General features: G+C 41.7%; 2 protein-coding genes across 4 annotated transcripts; both read right to left on the bottom strand.

Moving 5' to 3' along the window:
• Positions 1–222: 222 nt before the first annotated feature.
• LOC307253716 (tripartite motif-containing protein 16-like) lies at positions 223–14,129 on the bottom strand. 3 transcript variants are annotated; one of them, XM_080031856.1, is made up of 3 exons: positions 13,947–14,129; positions 12,223–12,947; positions 223–3,229 (listed from the first exon to the last, which is right to left on the bottom strand). In XM_080031856.1, exons 1-3 carry the CDS (start codon positions 14,093–14,095, stop codon positions 2,460–2,462), a joined length of 1,644 nt encoding a protein of 547 aa, XP_079887982.1. In that variant the 5' UTR covers positions 14,096–14,129; the 3' UTR covers positions 223–2,459. The 3 variants fall into 3 exon arrangements, with proteins under 3 accessions (XP_079887982.1, XP_079887983.1, XP_079887981.1); XM_080031857.1 differs by lacking the exons at positions 12,223–12,947; positions 13,947–14,129 and adding exons at positions 4,750–5,267; positions 6,299–6,685; XM_080031855.1 differs by lacking the exon at positions 223–3,229 and adding an exon at positions 9,912–11,828.
• Positions 14,130–16,024: 1,895 nt separating this feature from the next.
• LOC307253766 (tripartite motif-containing protein 16-like) lies at positions 16,025–20,707 on the bottom strand. Its single transcript, XM_080031931.1, has 3 exons — positions 20,520–20,707; positions 18,446–19,071; positions 16,025–17,988 (listed from the first exon to the last, which is right to left on the bottom strand). The coding sequence occupies exons 1-3, from the start codon at positions 20,666–20,668 to the stop codon at positions 17,174–17,176; spliced, it is 1,590 nt and encodes a 529-aa protein (XP_079888057.1). The 5' UTR covers positions 20,669–20,707; the 3' UTR covers positions 16,025–17,173.

The following is a 20,707-nucleotide window of genomic DNA, read 5'->3' as shown; positions in this document are numbered from 1 at the left end:
TTACATTTTTCTAATGTCTAATCTCTGTGTATTTCATGCCTCTGTTTAGCAGGACATCTTTAGTTCAAGACAGAAACTGGACTTCTCATTAGTTTTCATTTATTCACTCGAGTAGAAAATCAACAGGTCAAACATTTGCCATAGTACTCTTATTTATACTGGAGAGCTCAATTGAGGGATGTGTGTGTGTGTGTGTGTGTGTGTGTGTGTGTGTGTGTGTGTGTGTGTGTGTGTGTGTGTGTGTGTGTGTGTGTGTGTGTGTGTGTGTGTGTGTGCATATGTGTGCGTGCGTGTGCATGTGTGTGCGGAGCACCATACTCAGAGCAATGCCATGGGCGTGGCTGAGCAGTTAACACACAAGGAGAAGCTTTATACAAAATGGTTGAAATGGTCCGATAGGTAGAAAAACAATGGAGATAATGCGAAGCTAATTTGAGGAACTCCCAAGATGATGCAAATGATACGATGGGCATTAGTTTGAATCACACACACACACACACACACACACACACAAAGCCCCCATCACCTAGGCGTGTCAACCCCCATCAGAATGATACAATTACAATAGAAAGTTACATCACTGAGAGGGAATACTATGAATGTAGGGACAAGAGCAAAACAGACCACTCAATATAAAATTGCTTCCACACGATTAGGCAACTCACTCCCCAAATGACATAGTTAGAAAGATTTTGTGGATTTGGATTTAAAGGTTGCTACAAGGAACTTTTAAATATTTCTGAAACAGTCTCATTTTTCCTCTGATGATCATAATAATCATGTAATAATAATAATAATTGATAGGTTTTATATAGCGCTTTTTTGTAGGTCACTCAAAGACGCTTTACATTGCATAGAATATACATAAAAGAAAAGAAAAAGAAAAACACGAAAACAAATTCAAAAATAGAATCAGGTGTGGTATGGGTGGAGTCAGGGGTCGTATGCTTTCTTGAAGAGGTGAGTTTTGAGTTGGCTTTTGAATGAGTTTATGGAGTCTGAGTTTCGGATGTTTGGGGGGAGGGAGTTCCAGAGGGTTGGGGCAGAAATGGCAAAAGCTCTGTCTCCCAAGGTGCGGTGTTTTGATCTTGTGATGGGGGTCAGAAGGTTGGCGTTAGATGATCTGAGTTGGCGAGTGACGTTTGAGGAGGTCAGTGAGGTGGGGGGGGGGGGGGGGGGGCAAGGTTATTGAGGACTTTGTAGGTGATGAGCAGGATCTTGAATTTAATTCGTTGCTGTATTGGGAGCCAGTGAAGTTGTTTGAGGATGGGAGTGATGTGTTCTCTAGAGCGGGTGTGGGTGAGTAACGGCAAACGTGACCATCAGTGTTAAGAATGCTATTCATATAATTTTTCTTAATGCCTTTATCCGTGTATACGCTCACCCAGGAACAACAGCTGGCGTGGTAAAAACACTACCGCTTTTATCCAAAGGGGGGCGCTAGAATTAACACAACCTGAAAGTTCCTCAGAGCACCTTTTTTTTTAAAGGAGCTTTAGGGATGAAAACACAGATGGATGCCTTTATTTCAGTTTGATAAACTCGGCATTGTCTCCAATACTGTAGCAAAGTTCCACTGCAGCGTGTAGCGGCTCAGTGAATGTGGCCAGTTCTCTGTGGAGGAGAGTCGTGGTCAGGGTTTGAGACACGTCGTAGAACACCTGCACCGTGATCCAGGTACACTCCTATTCCGTTAGACTGAGGACCCGGGAAGGAGGTTATCACTTCGTTGTGAAAAAAGTTAAACCTGTTTCTGAAATATTGTAACGACCAAGATTTGTTGTCATATCAGTAAACTGAACTTTGAATTTTTTTGCTGCAGAAGTAATCTCAGCTAATTTTTGTTATCTAATTTGATAATAAGGTGATTGTATGCAGAATGCCCGTGCCAGAAACTCATACAGTGGTTTTGTACTGATAAATATTAGGAGGTTCTCAATAGTTGTTCAATTTAGGGGGGGGGCGCGAAAAAATTTCTGTCCCCTAAGGGGGCATGACAGAAAATAATTGAGAACCACTGAACTACACACATCTGCTGCTAACCTTCAAAGCCCTTCACAACTCCCCCCACACCCCCTCCCCGATACCTGGATGGATGTCCTACTGAGGAGATCAGAAGGAGATATTCACTGATTTTGACAAAGTAATTTTGTCAACAAACGTTCTCCAGAATCACTGACTACACCTTTAACCTTCAGTCTATTTCAATGTACTGAACTCAGAGTTTTTTTTTTAACCTTTATTTATACAGGTAAATCCCATTGAGACCGAAGACTCTTTTGCAAGGGAAACCTGTTTTCCTTTCCCACGTTACCATTCACACACCGATAGCAGGCTAACTATCGACATTCACACGGGGCAAGGTGGGTGAAGTGTCTTGTCCAAGGACACAACAACTATGACTCAGGTGGCAGGGCGGGGATCGAACCTCCAACCCTTTGATCATCAGCCGACCCGCTCTACCAACTGAGCCACAGTCGCGCAGTGTCTCCAGTCTCCCAAGGATAAACTCCAGTATAGAGCGGCTGAGTGAATGTGGTCTGGACTCTGTGGAGGAGAGTCATGGTTTCAGAGACGCTGTAGAAGGACAGAACACCTGCACTGTGATCCAGGTACACTCCTATTCTGGAGGACTGAGGACCTGAGACGGGAGTATGGACCTTGTTGTGCCTAAAGCTATAACCGCTTGTGTCGCATATCAACGCCCAAGATTTGTCATTTAATCCAAATACACATTCATTTGAAAACCCTGCTCTGCTGATATTCTTGTATGTGACTGCTACACAACATGCTCCCCCTCTCCACTCCACCTCCCAGTAACAACAGCCAGTCAGACTCTCTTTACTCAGGACCTGAGCCCAATTAGTAAATCTGTCATTGTGTCTAGGATAAGACTGTGTTTTATTCATTCTTGTTGCTCTCCTGTTCCCCTCAGATAATAACAGCTTGTTGAATGCTGTGTTTGGATCCAGTGTGATTTCACGTGAATATCTTAAGAAGTCAGCTCTGGTCTTGGGCTCTGGTTGAGGCAGTAAAACATCCACTGGAGTCTCTGTCAGTGAGATGTTTGTCCATGTCTCTCTCAGGACGTCCTGTAGCTTCTCTCTGGCTTCTGACACAGCCGCTGTCACGTCCTCAAAGTATCTCAGAGGACGGATGTTGATGCTGGATGTAGATTTACTGAGTGCAGACAGTGAGCGGTAGTCGTGTAGAAACTGGTTGTGATCCTCTGTGTGTGAAAGAGTAAAATAGACAATTATTTATTTGGTGATTTTAACAGTATGCTAGATATATGCATTGGCAAAGACAGAGTTGAAAAAAGACAGCTAGGCATCAGTAGTACTTTGATAGACACAAAAATCTAATCTATACTGTTCCTCCATTATATCCTTTAAACTTGTATGGGAGTGCAGTTGGAATTACATCTCATTCTAAGTGATATTGAAAAGTGGTAAGAACACCACCCAATAGAGGCTAATGCCTCATTTCCACCGAGTAGAGCGGGTCGGAGCGGTTCGGTCCGGGTAGTTTGGCGTTTCATTTGTAAAAAGTTGGGTAGGGTACGGTTTAAGCGCACCTAACCGCTCTGAGCCGCTCCCAATCTCAGTACTCCTCCGTAGGGGTACTAGCCGCCTGAAAGCGGACCGAAAATGCGGAGCTACACGCTGCCGTCATTTGATTGGTTGGTCGAAAGAATCATTTCCGCCATGTGTATTCATCTCGGCAAGAGTGAAGAGAGTCTGTGTTTTGGTGAAAATGTGAGCACAGCACTGTTTATTGTTTGGTGCTTTTCCTCGTCATTAATAATCAGTTGGTTTAGTTACGTGTCCCACTGCTACGTAGCTGCCGCAGCCAGCACTATTTGCTCACTGAGTTGCACCGAGCCGTCTCTGTGTGTTTACGCGATAGCCTAGATAGTTTTAGGCTAAATACACGCTCACAACACGGGGGGAATAAATAAAGAAGCGGCTGGTTTGACCAAGCAAAAACGAGAGACCGCTGGCTTGACCACAGTTGGTCGAAAGAATCATTTCCGCCGTGTGTAGTCACCTCGGCTAGAGTGAAGAGCGTCTTGTTTTGGCGAAAATGTGAGCGCGGCACTGTTTATTGTGTGGTGTTTTCCCTCGTCATTAAAATAATCAGTTGGCTACACTGTGTCCCACTGCTACGATGTAACGTAGCCAGCGCTGTTCGCTCACTGTCTATCAGTTGCACCGAGCCGTCTCTGTGCTCACAACAACACGGGGAAATAAATAAAGAAGCGGCTGGTTTGACCAAGCAAAAACGAGAGACCGCTGGCTTGACCACAGTTGTTCCACAACCCTATAGTTTGACCCATATTCTGGCGGCGGATATCGCAGTCCAGCCTAAACCCCGCCCTACCAGTAAGGGTAGGGTCATAAACCCCGCCCTACCAGTAAAGGTAGGGTCTGCGGTGGAAACAACACCGAGATTCTTAAAAGTGAGCTGTCCCGCTCTGAGCCGCTCCGACCCGACCCGCTCTACTCGGTGGAAATGAGGCATAAGTCTTTGTCGCAGCAGACCCGGGTTAGAATCCAGCCCGGGTCATCATCATGTCTCTCCGCACTATCAATTAAGGATGAAAAATACCCCAAAATAATCTTTAGGAAAACGTTACAATGTCCTACCGTTTTGTGCCAAAAAGTAGTAAGAACACCACCAACTAGAGGCTAAGTCTTTGTCGCAGTAGACCCGGGTTAGATTTGAGAAAAAGTTAGAATGTCCTACCGTGTTGTGCCAATGTCTTCAGCTCAGTGATCTCCTGCTCCAGCTTCTCCTGAAGATCTCTGACTCGACTCACTTCAGTTTTCTGCTTGGACCGGACTTGACGGATCATCTGAGCGAAGGTCTTCTCACTGTGCACCACTGCTTTATCAGCAGAGCCATTGATAGCCTCCACCTCCTGTTGGAGCAGCTTCACATCTTTCTCTACGTCTCTGCTTCTCTTCTTGGAGGGCTCCACCAGCTTGTGTTTCTTAAAAACAGGTAATTCATAGTGAGGCTGGAGGTGTTTCTCACAGTAAGAGGCCACACACTGCAGACAGGACTTGAAGGTTTTCCGTTTTCTCCCGGTGCAGAAATCACAGGCCACATCTCCAGGTCCAGCGTAGCAGTGATCAGCAGGAGCAGCCTGGACTCCAGTCTTCTTCAGCTCCTCCACTAGATCTGCCAACATGGTGTTTTTCACCAGCACAGGCCTTGTGTCGAAGGTCTGCCTACACTGAGGGCAGCTGTTACTAGAGAGTCTGAAACATAGAGAAAATGCTTTTTGTTAAATCTTGTTTTCAAGGTTTTAAATTTGAAGACATTACTGGAAAATGCTGCTTTTTATAGACCAGGCTGACTTAGCACTTACAAGAGGTAACAAGGCAAGTTTATTTCTATGGCACATTTCAGACACAGGGCCAGTCAAGGTGCTATAGAGCAAGATTAAAATACATCAAGTATAGAATACACACATAAAAAAACTAATTAAAAACATGAATAGAAATACAACATTGAAATAAAATAAAAATAAAATGTTAAAGGGGAAACAGGAAAGTCTTCAGCCTTGATTTAAAAGAGCTGAGACTTACACTAGACATTGGTATTATTGTGTCCAAGCACGATTGAGGGCTAAAGTTTAGTATCTCGTCTATTTTGCATTTCCCTTTTTAAAGATAAAATCCTAATGACTTTCATTCAATCAATCTTTATTTTAAACCATATGATCCAATCTTATTGTCAGACCAACCCCGCGTTCCAATCCCCATACTTCCCTACTATTTAGTATGCCAAAAAAAGATTTAGGATGTCCCAATACATGCACGTCAAATGCAGTATGCCAAAAATACCCAGATGCCCCTCTAACTCCTATAGCATTTTGCAGTATTCCTCTTTATTCATAACGAAAAATAAATCTTCCTCATCTGATTATTATTCTCTCCCCCGTGGCCCTAAAACTCTTCTGTACTTTAGTATGTAGTGTATTAAAAATAAACAGTATGTGATTTGGAACGCAGGCCAAGTCTGAAATCCACAGTGCTCCAGATGAGAGTAGTGCAAACAGGGCATGGAAGGACAATCCTGCTTAACAAGGCACGGGCCAAGTGTGAGTTGGCCCTTTGAGATAAATACTAAAAACATACTGTCTAGTTTTAGAAGGCTACTTCTACTACTGGCTACTGTAACTATACATTTCATAAATGCCCTTTAGTTTCACTGGTTACTAGTCCTTGAATATTTATGTTTAAAGTCTGTATGAACCATAGCTAGATAGTATATGAAAGGTACGTACCCATTGCGATCCTCTGCATCCCAGTGTGTCTTGATACAGTCCTTACAGTAGCTGTGTCCACAGGGGACAGTCACCGGATCCTTCAGTAGATCCAGACAGATCGAACAAGAGAAAGTTTCTCTGTACAGCTGAACTCCGAGCTGCGCCATTTCTCCTCTGTGTGTCTGAGCTTCACTTCCTCAAACTGCAGCTAGCGTGAGCTGCTCTGTGTGTGTTTATAGGCTCGTTCGACCTAACTTTCAGCTCGTCTGGAAAGTAGACGAGAGTAGCCGAGTGCAGTCGGGGGAGTGACGAAAATGCCTGACTGAAGCCGGACAGCTCCGAGTCGGAAGTAGCGTCCTTGTTGCGGATGCAGTTCGTTTTCTAGTTTTATTTTGAAGGCCTATTAGAAACATATTCGCAGGAGAGTCACACATGCTACAACCGATTAGAAGCAGAACACAACACAAAGACGAGTAAACACTTTAAAAGCGAGGGGCATTTTCAAAACAAGAAACGAGATATAATATCCCCATTCCCCACACATCTTTATCTTTCTTATTACTTTACTAGAAAACCTACTTTTAAGTGATAAAGAATAATTTACAAGAATAATTTACAAATCCAAATAAAGGAGGTTTAGTATTTCTCCCTTCACATAACGAATATGATCGGCCTAAATAAAGAAGGTCTAAGAAAAGATCCCTTATTATTATTGTAGAGATGGATATGATGAACTGTATTATGATGTGTAACAAACAAACTACTTGTTGTAGTTTTGGTCTGGCTTTGCGACACTACATGTAAAATACAATTCCCAGACCATTTAGATCACTTGAAATAAGCCTATGATTTAATCTTAATGGTATAAAAATCACTTCACCAAGATCTTATGTGACTCAAGTTTGTGTTCACTTTTAAATATATCTATACAGGAGAGTTACACATCCAAATTATTTCTATGTCAAGGGTTCAGAGGTTTAACTCTGATTAAGTACATTTCTGCTTAAATGCATATTGTGGCGGCCTAATGATTAAACATAAATTAAAATCAAAAAGAATGGATCGTAATTTAATTTTGAGCGGTGATGTCAGACTTTTGCCTAACCAATTGGGGAAACGCATCAAAGGCACGAGGTTTAAACTCCCAATTAGCGCTCAGCTCCGCCTGTCAGCAAGACGTTTCCCATCAGACATTTCGCTCCCGCAGCCCGTGGGGAGCAACTGCAGCGACTTGCTCCAGTGTCTGTGTCCGTCTTGATACCGCGGGACTTCAAAGTCTCAAGCAGCCGAGCCGCAGCCAGCCACGGGTGCAAGTGGGACAAAAAGTCTAACCATAATGCAGTGCGCTCAGCAAGACGAGCGTCATAATTGCGCAGGTCTTAGCAAGACGGCGACAGGTCGAACGAGCCTTATGTGTGTGTGTGGGGAGGAATCGGTTGGTCCCGCCCATTTTCAAACCGTCGCTCTAAAGGGGGAGTGGTGTAGTCGAGTTTTTTGTAGTGGGTATACTGTGATGATTCCCTCCTCTTCTTCAATATGCAGCATAGCATTTACAAAATTTACTGCATTCAAAAAGTCAACACAGACAAGCAGCGATCTTTTTTCCCCTGCTAAAACTCACGCGGCCGGGAAACCCCGTAGTAACTGCCGCTAGCTTAAAACTAGTTCATAAAACATTAAACACAGATACAAGTCAGCTTTTACAACAGTTTAACCAGCCCAAAGTTATCTGTACAGCGTGAATTTCTCCCGCGTGCCTAAAAGCACGTCATAAAGCAGTGTGAATTACATTATAATCATTTAGGAGCGACAAATAAAAAAGTTTATAAAAAAATCATAGGGAGAGAGATATAAACATAACTTACCAGCTCCGAGCATCAGTGTTCACTGAAGCTGGACACACAGGTGCAACGCTAAAATTACTCCCCAGGGAAACAAAAGGGTATGCTATGGAAAATAACAATGTGGGACCTATTTACACTAGGAAACTATTTTGGGGAGTTCACAATGGATAAAGGTGTGGATAAAGACCAAAAATAAAATAAAATTTAGCTCGGCTACATACTCCCCTCTGAACTTCACCAAAATACTTCAAAAATTAGCAGAGTACTCCAATACATTCACGTTATGCAAAATTAGGAAAAGGTCAATAAAAGGACATCATGATGTGTTCAAATGTAACATCAAGAAAAAAATATTTTTAGTTTTTCGCGAGAAGCTTGAATAATACGGTTTGGGTGAAAAACTTGTTTTCCCAGCAATATAAAATAATTAGTAGGCCTAAATATGGAATTATTTTTAAAGTCCTATCCTTAGCTCTGCTCATCTTATAAGCAATTAAAGCAATAATACCAGTTCTCTTTTAACAAAATAATTGAAAAGTATCAATAAAGATTTGGTTTGTGGAGTCTTTATGATGGTATCAAAATGAAAATAAATTAATGATCCCCCTCCTTACTTACAGTATAACTGGGCAATAGCTTTAACATGGTGGACTTTAATCATTTTATGGCAGACGATCACTTTTTGGCACAATGGGACCGTTTTAAATAAGTAAAATAAGTCAATTTTTTCTGAACACGTGTGGAAGATAACATTCAGCTTGACTCTGAGCTAGACTGTGTTTTCTGAGACCCCCAAAACCAGGCCAGGTGCCTGGCAAAAAGAGGCCCTTTCACGATGCTGCAGCAGGACCAAGCTCTTGGCTGTATGTGTGATGTCATGATATCTAGCCTTATATGAATTGTTGTTGGTTGTATGTGGTCAGGATGAAACAAGTAAGCAGTGTTTGCATTTAAGAGATAAGATTCGCTAAAATTTATATTTTAATAAGCATATATCACTGTTTAACATTTCTTTTAGTTTTTTTTGGGCAAGTGAACACGACATTCGGGCAAGTAAAACATTACCTGTACTTGCCCTATGGGCAAGTGCTTTTGAAACCTTAGTGTCAACCCCTGCATTACCTATTGTTAAATGTCATTCACACACACAATGTTTTCTGCTATTGCCTCCAATGTCCAGCTGGGTGAAAATAGTAGTAGGGAGATTTTTTTAAACTTTTTAAAGTGAAATGCATTAATCTAGTGCACTTTGAGAGGAAAATTAAGAGGATAAATCTGAAGAATTTTGTATGAAAAAATTATTTGGAGACACTGTCAGATGAATTAGTACCTATTGAAGAAGGACACATGGATTTTCCAAAAAAAATGTTTTAAAAAAATTAAAAGGGCCATATTACATTATATTTTTAAAATCGGACGTGGGCCAATAAAAGTCTGCGGGCCGTAGTTTGGACACCCCTGCTTTAAACCATAGATAGTATATAAAAGCTTTAAACGTGTGGTTGAGTGACTGACAGACACATTACACGTGGGTGAGATGTACCAACATTTACATTGTAGTCCTATTTATTTATTTGACCAATGAACTACATTTAAACTATATTTATCATCTCAAATTCAACCTAATTTCTGTAAAGTTGAACAAACTTAAATGACAATATCTTAAACTTGGACTGATTTTAATACGGCCAACTCTTTCCAGATGTTTTCTATTGTGGAAGAAGTTTTTTGTTGTTGTTGAAGAAAACACTCAAGTCAAATATATGAAAACAAATCTTTACTTGGTTTCAAAAGACAGAACAGGTGATAATGGTTCAGCATTCAGACCAGAGCACCATACTCAGGGCTGTGTGTGTGTGTGTGTGTGTGTGTGTGTGTGTGTGTGTGTGTGTGTGTGTGTGTGTGTGTGTGTGTGTGTGTGGGGAGCACCATACTCAGAGCAATGCCATGGGCGTGGCTGAGCAGTTAACACACAAGGAGAAGCTTTATACAAAATGGTTGAAATGGTCCGATAGGTAGAATAACAATGGAGATAATGCGATGCTAATTTGAGGAACTCACAAGATGATGCAAATGATACGATGGGCTTTAGTTTGAATCCCACACACACACACACCCTAAGCCCCCATCACCTAGGCGTGTCAACCCCCATCAGAATGATACAATTACAATAGAAAGTTACATCACTGAGAGGGAATACTATGAATGTAGGGACAAGAGCAAAACAGACCACTCAATATAAAATTGCTTCCACACGATTAGGCAACTCACTCCCAAAATGACATAGTTAGAAAGATTTTGTGGATTTGGATTTAAAAAGTTGCTACAAGGAACTTCTAAATATTTCTGAAACTGTTTAATTTTTCCTCTGATGATCATAAATTACATGTAACTAGCAAATGAGACCATCAGTGTTAAGAATGCTATTCATATAGTTATTCTTAATGCCTTTGTCATGGGTACACACTCAACCAGGAACAACAGCTGGCGTGGTAAAAACACCACTGCTTTTAGTACAAAGGAGGTGCAAGAATTAACACAACCTGAAAGTTCCTCAGAGCACCTTTTTTTAAAAAAAAGGAGCTTTAAGAAAGAAAATACGGATGGATGCCTTGTGTCTATTTCAGTTTGATAAACTCGGCAGACCACACCAACCCATTCTCACTGGATCAACTACACACATCTGCTGCTGACCTTCAAAGCCCTTCACAACCCCCCGCCCCCACCCCCCCACCGATACCTGGGTGGTAGGATGTCCTAGAGGAAAGAGGGTCCAACCAGTTACCATGAGGTACTGAGGAGATCAGAAGGAGATATTCACTGATTTTGACAAAAAGTAATTTAGTCAACAAACGTTCTCCAGAATCGCTGACTACACCTTTAACTACCTTCTGTCTATTTCAATTTACTGAACTCAGCAGAGTCTCCCATTTCCCAAATATAAACTCCAGCGTGTAGCGGCTGAGTGAATGTGGTCTGGACTCTGTGGAGGAGAGTCATGGTTCCAGAGACGCTGTAGAAGGACAGAACACCTGCACTGTGATCCAGGTACACTCCTATTCTGGAGGACACAGGACCTGAGACGGGAGTACGGACATCGTTGTGACTAAAGCTATAACTGTCTGGGGCACATTCTAACGCCCAAGATTTGTCATTTAATCCAAATCCACCTTCCTTTGAATTTGAACATGCTCTGATGATATTCTTGTATGAGACTGCTATATTAACCACTCCTCCCTCTCTCAAAACTGCTGGCCCTCTCCACTTCACCTCCCAGTAACAACAGCCAGTCAGACTCTCTTTACTCAGGACCTGAGGCCAATTAGTAAATCTGTCTGGGTGATTAGGATAAGACTTTGATTTAGTCATCAATGTTGCTTTCCTGTTCCCCTTAGATAATAACATGAGTGTGTGTGCTGTGTTTGGATCCAGAGTGATGTCACGTGAATATCTTAAGAAGTCAGCTCTGGTCTTGGGCTCTGGTTGAGGCAGTGAAACATCCACTGGAGTCTCTGTCAGTGAGATGTTTGTCCATGAGATGTTTGTCCATGTCTCTCTCAGGACGTCCTGTAGCTTCTCTCTGGCTTCTGACACAGCCGCTGTCACGTCCTCAAAGTATCTCAGAGGACGGATGTTGATGCTGGATGTAGATTCACTGAGTGGTGACAGTGAGCGGTAGTCCTGTAGAAACTGGTTGTGATCCTCTGTGTGTGAAAGAGTAAAATAGACAATTATTTATTTGGTGATTTTAACAGTATGCTAGATATATGCTTTGGCAAAGACAGAGTTGAAAAAAAGACAGCTAAGCATCAGTAGTACTTTGATAGACACAAAAATCGAATCTTCCATTATATCCTTTAAACTTGTATGGGAGTGCAGTTGGAATTACATCTCATTCCAAGTGATATTGAAAAGTGGTAAGAACACCACCCAATAGAGGCTAAGTCTTTGTCGCAGCAGACCCGAGTTAGAATCCAGCCCGGGTCGTTCTCTGCATGTCATTACCCTCTCTGACACATTTCATCATCATGTCTCTCCGCACTATCAATTAAGGATGAAAAATACCCAAAGTGCTTTTAAAAAGTTACAATGTCCTACCGTTTTGTGCCAGCGTCTTCAGCTCAGCGTCTCTCCTCTTCAGCTCAGCGATCTCCTGCTCCAGCTTCTCCTGAAGATCTCTGACTCGACTCACTTCAGTTTTCTGCTTGGACCGGACTTGACGGATCATCTCAGCGAAGGTCTTCTCACTGTGCTCCACTGCTTTATCAGCAGAGCCATTGATAGCCTCCACCTCCAGTTGAAGCAGCTTCACATCTTTCTCTACGTCTGTGATTCTCTGCTGGATGTTTAGTCGACTACCCTCGAGCTCTGTCTGCCTCTCAGTGCGTTCTGCTGCAGCAGCTGACACTGTGTTGTGGCCTTTGTGTTCGTCCATTGAACACAGATAACAGATAGACTGTTGATCAGTACGGCAGAAAATCTTCATCACCTCATTGTGACGAGGGCAGAGGTTCTCCTGGAGCTTCTTGGAGGGCTCCACCAGCTTGTGTTTCTTAAAAACAGGTAATTCATAGTGAGGCTGGAGGTGTTTCTCACAGTAAGAGGCCACACACACCAGACAGGACTTGAAGGCTTTCAGTTTTCTCCCAGTGCAGAAATCACAGGCCACATCTTCAGGTCCAGCGTAGCAGTGATCAGCAGGAGCAGCTTGGACTCCAGTCTTCTTCAGCTCCTCCACTAGATCTGCCAACATGGTGTTTTTCACCAGCACAGGCCTTGTGTCGAAGGTCTGCCTACACTGAGGGCAGCTGTTAGTAGAGAGTCTGAAACATAGAGAAAATGCTTTTTGTTAAAGCTTGTTTTCAAGGTTTTAAATTTGCTTGAAATCTGAAGACATCACTGGAAAGTGTTTTCCTTAACCCCATGTTTTTCTTTCTGTGACATCACAGAAAGAGAAATATAGGGTTAAAAAAACACTCTCTGCCTTTGCTCAGGCTAGGATGAACCAATTTCAAATTTTTTTGCACATTTATACTACATAGGATCTCAGAATTCAATGCACCTTCATATTCCCACCGGTGAAGACGGCCTTTAAGCCTTGATTTAAAAGAGCGGAGACTTACACTAGACATTGGTATTGTGTCCAAGCACGATTGAGGGCTAAGGTTTAGTATCTTGTCTATTTTGCATTTCCCTTTTTTAAAGATAAAAATCTCAATGACTTACATTCATTCAATCTCTATTTTAAACCATATGATACAATCTTATTGTCAGACCAACCCTGCGTTCCAATCCCCATACTTCCCTACTATTTAGTACACCAGAAAAAGATTTAGGATGTCCCAATACATGCATGTCAAATGCAGTATGCTAAGAATACCCAGATGCCCCTCTAACTCCTATAGCATTTTGCAGTATTCCTCTTTATTCATAACGAAAAATAAATCTTCCTCATCTGATTATTTATTCTCTCCCGTGGCCCTAAAACTCTTCTGTACTTTAGTATGTAGTGTATTAAAAAGAAACAGTATGTGATTTGGAACGCAGGCAAAGCCTGAAATACACAGTGCTCCAGATGAGAGTAGTGCAAACAGGGCATGGACGGACAATCCTGTTAAACAAGGCACTGGCCAAGTGTGAGTTGGCCCTTTGAGATAAATACTAAAAACATACTGTCTAGGTTTAGAAGGCTACTTCTACTACTGGCTACTGTAACTATACATTTCATAAATGCCCTTTAGTTTCACTGGTTACTAGTCCTTGAGTATTTATGTTTAAAGTCTGTATTAACCATAGATAGATAGTATATGAAAGGTACGTACCCATTGCGATCCTCTGCATCCCAGTGTGTCTTGATACAGTCCTTACAGTAGCTGTGTCCACAGGGGACAGTCACCGGATCCTTCAGCAGATCCAGACAGATCGAACAAGAGAAAGTTTCTCTGTACAGCTGAACTCCGAGCTGCGACATTTCTCCTCTGTGTGTCTGAGCTTCACTAGCTTCACTAGCTTCCTCAAACTGCAGCTAGCGTGAGCTCTGTGTGTGTTTATGTGTGGGGAGGGATCGGTTGGTCCCACCCATTTTCAAACCGTCGCTCTAAAGTGGGAGGAGCAGTGGTGTAGTCTAGTTTTTTGTAGTGGGTGATTCCCTCCTAGCCTCTTCTTGAATATGATTGAAAACTTGCATAACCTTAACCCTTGCATTTTGCTCTAATTACCTTTGAGCATGTCATCCTGGTCTCATTTGAGATTCACAATTAATATTATATCCTAGTGTGTGCAGTAATAATTGTAGAAAAATGAATATGGGTGCACTGATTGCAATTTAGAAAAAAGAATCTAACCTGCCAATTGCAATTTTTTGCTGATTCAGAATTATTATTGTAATGTAGCCTACTTCTGTTAATTAAAACAAACTTTAAAACATTAAACATAGCCTATTAAATAAATAAGTATACATATTGGTACAATTTAGGATAAATTAAATAGGTTGTTGTGAATGTGTTGGGAGTAGCTTTTCAGTGGCTTATTTAAAACTTTGTTTAAATAGACTAGGCTACTGTTGACTGCTCGCTGCAGCTGAAGGAGTTGCCTTTCGAGCTAAAAAAACAGCGCTAACTTCCTCTTCTTACCGGCTTCAAAATCAAAGTCAACTCACGTTTGGCTAGTAACAGGCTTTTAATGTGAAGGCGCACAGGAAATGTTCTGTTTGTACACGCGCTAACTTAACTGCGGTAATGTGCCGTCTGGCAGCGATCTTTTTTCCCCTGCTAAAACTCACGCGGCCGGGAAACCCCGTAGTAACTGCCGCTAGCTTAAAACTAGTTCATAAAACATTAAACACAGATAAAAGTCAGCTTTTACAACAGTTTAACCAGCCCAAAGTTATCTGTACAGCGTGAATTTCTCCCGCTTGCCTAAAAGCACGTCATAAAGCAGTGTGAATTACATTATAATCATTTAGGAGCGACAAATAAAAAGTTTATAAAAAAATCATAGGGAGACAAATATAAACATAACTTACCAGCTCCAAGCATCAGTGCTCACTGAAGCTGGACAGGTGCAACGCTAAAATTACTCCCCAGGGAAACACAAGGGTATGCTATGGAAAATAACAATGTGGGACCTATTTACACTAAGAAACTATTTTGGGGAGTTCACAATGGAAAAAGGTGTGGATAAAGACCAAAAATAAAATAAAATTTAGCTCGGCTACATACTCCCCTCTGAACTTCACCAACATACTTCAAAAATTAGCAGAGTACTCCAATACATTCACGTTATGCAACTTATAAGTTACTCATCATGTCACTGAGAAAATGGCCGAGGAGGACTGCGCAACCCTCCTGGGTACATTTGCAAAAAGGGTGCCTTATACACCACCTTACACATTACTTCGAAGGTAATAAAAAATATACCTTTCACAAAACAAGGAGTACCTAATATTTATCACTGCTACTGTAATACATGTTCTACCCAAACACTGGATTAAAGAACTGTCTTATGATACTTGAAAACCCAGAAATCAATAGGCCTAATATTTGAGCTTATCGATACCGCTATGGAGTCCAGTAGGTCACGATGTAATTTTAAATATCGAGTAGAGTCGGGTCATCTTCAACTAAGTGTTGTACCTTCGACTGTGTTGAAGAAACTCGTTCAAACCCGCTTCAACTCTGTCTAAAAACAACAACAACAAAAAAAAACCCTGTCCGCTGAGCCGCTGCCGCTGCAGACGGGCTCGGCACCGTCTCATCATTCATTCAAAACAGCGGTGATCAACAAACGAGAGACTGTTTCTGTCTCTAAATTTAAATTTTTCTAATGTCTAATCTCGGTGTATTTTATGCCTCTGTTTAGCAGGACATCTTTAGTTCAAGACAGAAACCAGACTTCTCTTTAGTTTTCATTTATTCACTTGAGTAGAAAATCAACAGGTCAAACAATTGCCATAGTACATTTGTAATATTTTGTTTTCCTTTAACCTTTATTTATACTGGAGAGATCAATTGAGGGATGTGTGTGTGGGCGTGTGTGTGTGTAGCACCATACTCAGGACTGACTGTGTGTGTGTGTGTGTGTGGAGCACCATACTCAGAGCAATGCCATGGGCGTGGCTGAGCAGTTAACACACAAGGAGAAACTTTACACAAAATGGTTGAAATGGTCCGATAGGTAGAATAACAATGGAGATAATGCGATGCTAATTTGAGGAACTCGCAAGATGATGCAAATGATACGATGGGCTTTAGTTTGGGTCCCACCCACACACACACCCTAAGCCCCCATCACCTAGGCGTGTCAACCCCCATCAGAATGATACAATTACAATAGAAAGTTACATCACTGAGAGGGAATACTATGCATGTAGGTACAAGAGCAAAACAGACCACTCAATATAAAATTGCTTCCACACGATTAGGCAACTCACTCCCCAAATGACATAGTTAGAAAGATTTTGTGGATTTGGATTTAAAGGTTGCTACAAAGAACTTTTAAATATTTCTGAAACAGTCTAATTTTTCCTCTGATGATCATAAATGACATGTAACAGCAAACGTGACCATCAGTGTTAAGAATGCTATTCATATATTTTTTCTTAATGCCTTTGTCATGGGGTATACGCTCACCCAGGAACAACAGCTGGCGTGGTAAAAACACTACCGCTTTTAGTACAAAGGAGGTGCAAGAATTAACACAACCTGAAAGTTCCTCAGAGCACCTTTTTTTAAAAAAAAAGGAGCTTTAGGAATGAAAATACGGATGGATGCCTTGTGTCTATTTCAGTTTGATAAACTCGGCAGACCACACCCACCCATTCTCACTGGATCAACTACACACATCTGCTGCTGACCTTCAAAGCCCTTCACAACCCCCCGCCTCCCCACCGATACCTGGGTGGTAGGATGTCCTAGAGGAAAGAGGGTCCAACCAGTTACCATGAGGTACTGAGGAGATCAGAAGGAGATATTCACTGATTTTGACTAAAAGTAATTTAGTCAACAAACGTTCTCCAGAATCGCTGACTACACCTTTAACTACATTCTGTCTATTTCAATTTACTGAACTCAGCAGTGTCTCCCATTTCCCAAAGATAAACTCCAGCGTGTAGCGGCTGAGTGAATGTGGTCTGGACTCTGTGGAGGAGAGTCATGGTTCCAGAGACGCTGTAGAAGGACAGAACACCTGCACTGTGATCCAGGTACACTCCTATTCTGGAGGACACAGGACCTGAGACGTCAGTATCGACATTTTCGTGACTAAACCTATAACTGTCTGGGTCACATTGTAACGCCCAAGATTTGTCATCTAATCCAAATCCACCTTCCTTTGAATTTGAACATGCTCTGCTGATGTTCTTGTATGAGACTGCTATATTAACCACTCCTCCCTCTCTCAAAACTGCTGGCCCTCTCCACTTCACCTCCCAGTAACAACAGCCAGTCAGACTCTCTTTACTCAGGACCTGAGGCCAATTAGTAAATCTGTCTGGGTGATTAGGATAAGACTGTGATTTAGTCATGTATGTTGCTTTCCTGTTCCCCTTAGATAATAACAGATATGTGAATGCTGTGTTTGGATCCAGAGTGATGTCACGTGAATATCTTAAGAAGTCAGCTCTGGTCTTGGGCTCTGGTTGAGGCAGTGAAACATCCACTGGAGTCTCTGTCAGTGAGATGTTTGTCCATGAGATGTTTGTCCATGTCTCTTTCAGGACATCCTGTAGCTTCTCTCTGGCTTCTGACACAGCCGCTGTCACGTCCTCAAAGTATCTCAGAGGACGGATGTTGATGCTGGATGAGTGTGTAGATTCACTGAGTGCAGACAGTGAGCGGTAGTCGTGTAGAAACTGGTTGTGATCCTCTGTGTGTGAAAGAGTAAAATAGACAATTATTTATTTGGTGATTTTAATGGTAGGCTTGATTTATGCTTTTGCAAAGCCAGAGTTGAAAATCAACAGCTAGGCATCAGTAGTACTTTGATACACACAACTCAAATCTATACTGTTCCTCCATTATATCCTTTAAACTTGTATGGGAGTGCATTCTAAGTGATATTGAAAAGGTATTTTAAATTTTTACATTTGATTTGGAACCCTGGTGGTTCCCCGGGAAGAAGGTATTTCCCAACATTTGATACATTTACGCAGGAAATTATATCAAAAGTGCCCCGAAAAATATTACCAGTGGCAAATAAAGCCACTGATAAAAAGTAGTAAGAACACTTAGAGGCTAAGTCTTTGTCGCAGCACACCCGGGTTCTCTCCGCACTATCAATTAAGGATGAAAAAAATGCTTTTTAAAAAGTTACAATTTCCTACCGTTTTGTGCGAGCGTCTTCAGCTCAGCGTCTCTCCTCTTCAGCTCAGTGATCTCCTGCTCCAGCTTCTCCTGAAGATCTCTGACTCGACTCACTTCAGTTTTCTGCTTGGACCGGACTTGCTGGATCATCTCAGCGAAGGTCTTCTCACTGTGCTCCACTGCTTTATCAGCAGAGCCATTGATAGCCTCCACTTCCTGTTGAAGAACCTTCACATCTTTCTCTACGTCTGTGATTCTCTGCTGGATGTTTAGTCGACTCCCCTCCAGCTCTCTCTGTCTCTCAGTGCTTTCTGCTGCAGCTGACACTGTGTCGTTCTCCTGGAGCTTCTTGGAGGGCTCCACCAGCTTGTGTTTCTTAAAAACAGGTAATTCATAGTGAGGCTGGAGGTGTTCCTCACAGTAAGAGGCCACACACTGCAGACAGGACTTGATGGCTTTCAGTTTTCTCCCAGTGCAGAAATCACAGGCCACATCTTCAGGTCCAGCGTAGCAGTGATCAGCAGGAGCAGCCTGGACTCCAGTCTTCTTCAGCTCCTCCACTAGATCTGCCAACATGGTGTTTTTCACCAGCACAGGCCTTGTGTCGAAGGTCTGCCTACACTGAGGGCAGCTGTTACTAGAGAGTCTGAAACATACAGAAAATGCTTTTTGTTAAAGCTTGTTTTCAAGGTTTTAAATTTGCATGAAATCTGAAGACATTACTGGAAAATGCTGCTTTTTATAGACCAGGCTGACTTAGCACTTACAATAGGTAAGGCAAGGCAAGTTTATTTCTATGGCACATTTCAGACACAGGGCCAGGCAAGGTGCTTTAGAGCAAGATTAAAATACATCAAGTATAGAATACACGTGTAAAAAAAATAATTAAAAACATGAATAGTAATACAACATTGAAATAAAATAAAAATTACATGTTAAAGGGGAAACAGGAAAGTCTTAAAGGCCTACTTCACCAGTGGGAATATGAAGGTGTATTGAATTCTGAGATCCCATGTAGTAAAAAAATCTTTATTATTTATAATTAAATTTGTTCATCCTAGCCTGAGAAAAGGCAGAAAAAGTGTTTTTCTTAACCCTATGTTTGTCTTTCTGTGACATCACAGAAAGAGAAATATAGGGTTAAAAAAAAATGTACTTTGTAAATATTACTGTGATGTCTTTTACTGTGACATAAAGAGAAATATAGGGTTAAAAAAAACACTCTTTCTGCCTTTTCTCAGGCTTAGGATGAAGCAATTTCAATTTCTTTTGCACATTTATACTACATAGGATCTCAGAATTCAATGCACCTTCATATTCCCACCGGTGAAGACGGCCTTTAAGCCTTGATTTAAAAGAGCTGAGACTTACACTAGACATTGGTATTGTGTCCAAGCACGATTGAGGGCTAAAGTTTAGCATCTTGTCTATTTTGCCTTTCCCTTTTTAAAGATAAAATCCTAATGACTTTCATTCATTCAATCTTTATTTTAAACCATATGATACAATGTTATTGTCAGACCAACGCTGCGTTCTAATCCCCATACTTCCCTACTATTTAGTAGGCCAGAAAAAGATTTAGGATGTCCCAATACATGCACATCAAATGCAGTATGCCAAAAATACCCAGATGCCCCTCTAACTCCTATAGCATTTTGCAGTATTCCTCTTTATTCTTGATATTTTTCGACAAAACAAAAAATAAATCTTCCTCATCTGATTTTTTTTCTCTCTCCTGTCTGTGGCCCTAAAACTCTTCTGTACTTTAGTATGTAGTGTAGTAAAAAGAAAAAGTATGTGATTTGGAACGCAGGGCAAGTCTGAAATCCAGTGCTCCAGATGAGAGTAGTGCAAACAGGGAATGGACGGACAATCCTGCTTAACAAGGCACATGGCCGAATGTGAGTTGGCCCTTTGAGATAAATACTAAAAACATAGGCTACTGTCTAGTTTTAGAAGGCTACTTCTACTACTGGCTACTGTAACTATACATTTCATAAATACCCTTTAGTTTCACTGGTTACTAGTCCTTGAATATTTATGTTTAAAGTCTGTATGAACCATAGATAGATAGTATATGAAAGGTTAGGCTACCTGTTGCGATCCTCTGCATCCCAGTGTGTCTTGATACAGTCCCTGCAGTAGCTGTGTCCACAGGGGACAGTCACCGGATCCTTCAGTAGATCCAGACAGATCGAACAAGAGAAAGTTTCTCTGTACAGCTGAACTCCGAGCTGCGCCATTTCTCCTCTGTGTGTCTGAGCTTCACTAGCTTCACTTCC

This window comes from Ammodytes marinus (assembly GCF_949987685.1).
Source record: "Ammodytes marinus genome assembly, chromosome: 1".
Classification (NCBI taxonomy): Eukaryota; Metazoa; Chordata; class Actinopteri; order Uranoscopiformes; family Ammodytidae; genus Ammodytes; species Ammodytes marinus.
Note: the sequence above shows the minus strand (reverse complement) of the source record. Positions and strands in the feature narration are given on the sequence as shown.

What these genes read in the sequence shown, in the direction of transcription:
- LOC307253716 (XM_080031855.1), bottom strand. Translation starts at nt 14,095, where the DNA reads ATGTCGCAGCTCGGAGTTCAGCTGTACAGAGAAACTTTCTCTTGTTCG. An exon ending in GATGCAGAGGATCGCAATGG is followed by an intron (nt 12,948 to 13,946) that starts GTACGTACCTTT and finishes TCTATGTTTCAG; the next exon opens with ACTCTCTACTAACAGCTGCC. An exon ending in GAAGACGCTGGCACAAAACG is followed by an intron (nt 11,829 to 12,222) that starts GTAGGACATTGT and finishes TTTCACACACAG; the next exon opens with AGGATCACAACCAGTTTCTA.
- LOC307253766 (XM_080031931.1), bottom strand. Translation starts at nt 20,668, where the DNA reads ATGGCGCAGCTCGGAGTTCAGCTGTACAGAGAAACTTTCTCTTGTTCG. An exon ending in GATGCAGAGGATCGCAACAG is followed by an intron (nt 19,072 to 20,519) that starts GTAGCCTAACCT and finishes TGTATGTTTCAG; the next exon opens with ACTCTCTAGTAACAGCTGCC. An exon ending in GAAGACGCTCGCACAAAACG is followed by an intron (nt 17,989 to 18,445) that starts GTAGGAAATTGT and finishes TTTCACACACAG; the next exon opens with AGGATCACAACCAGTTTCTA.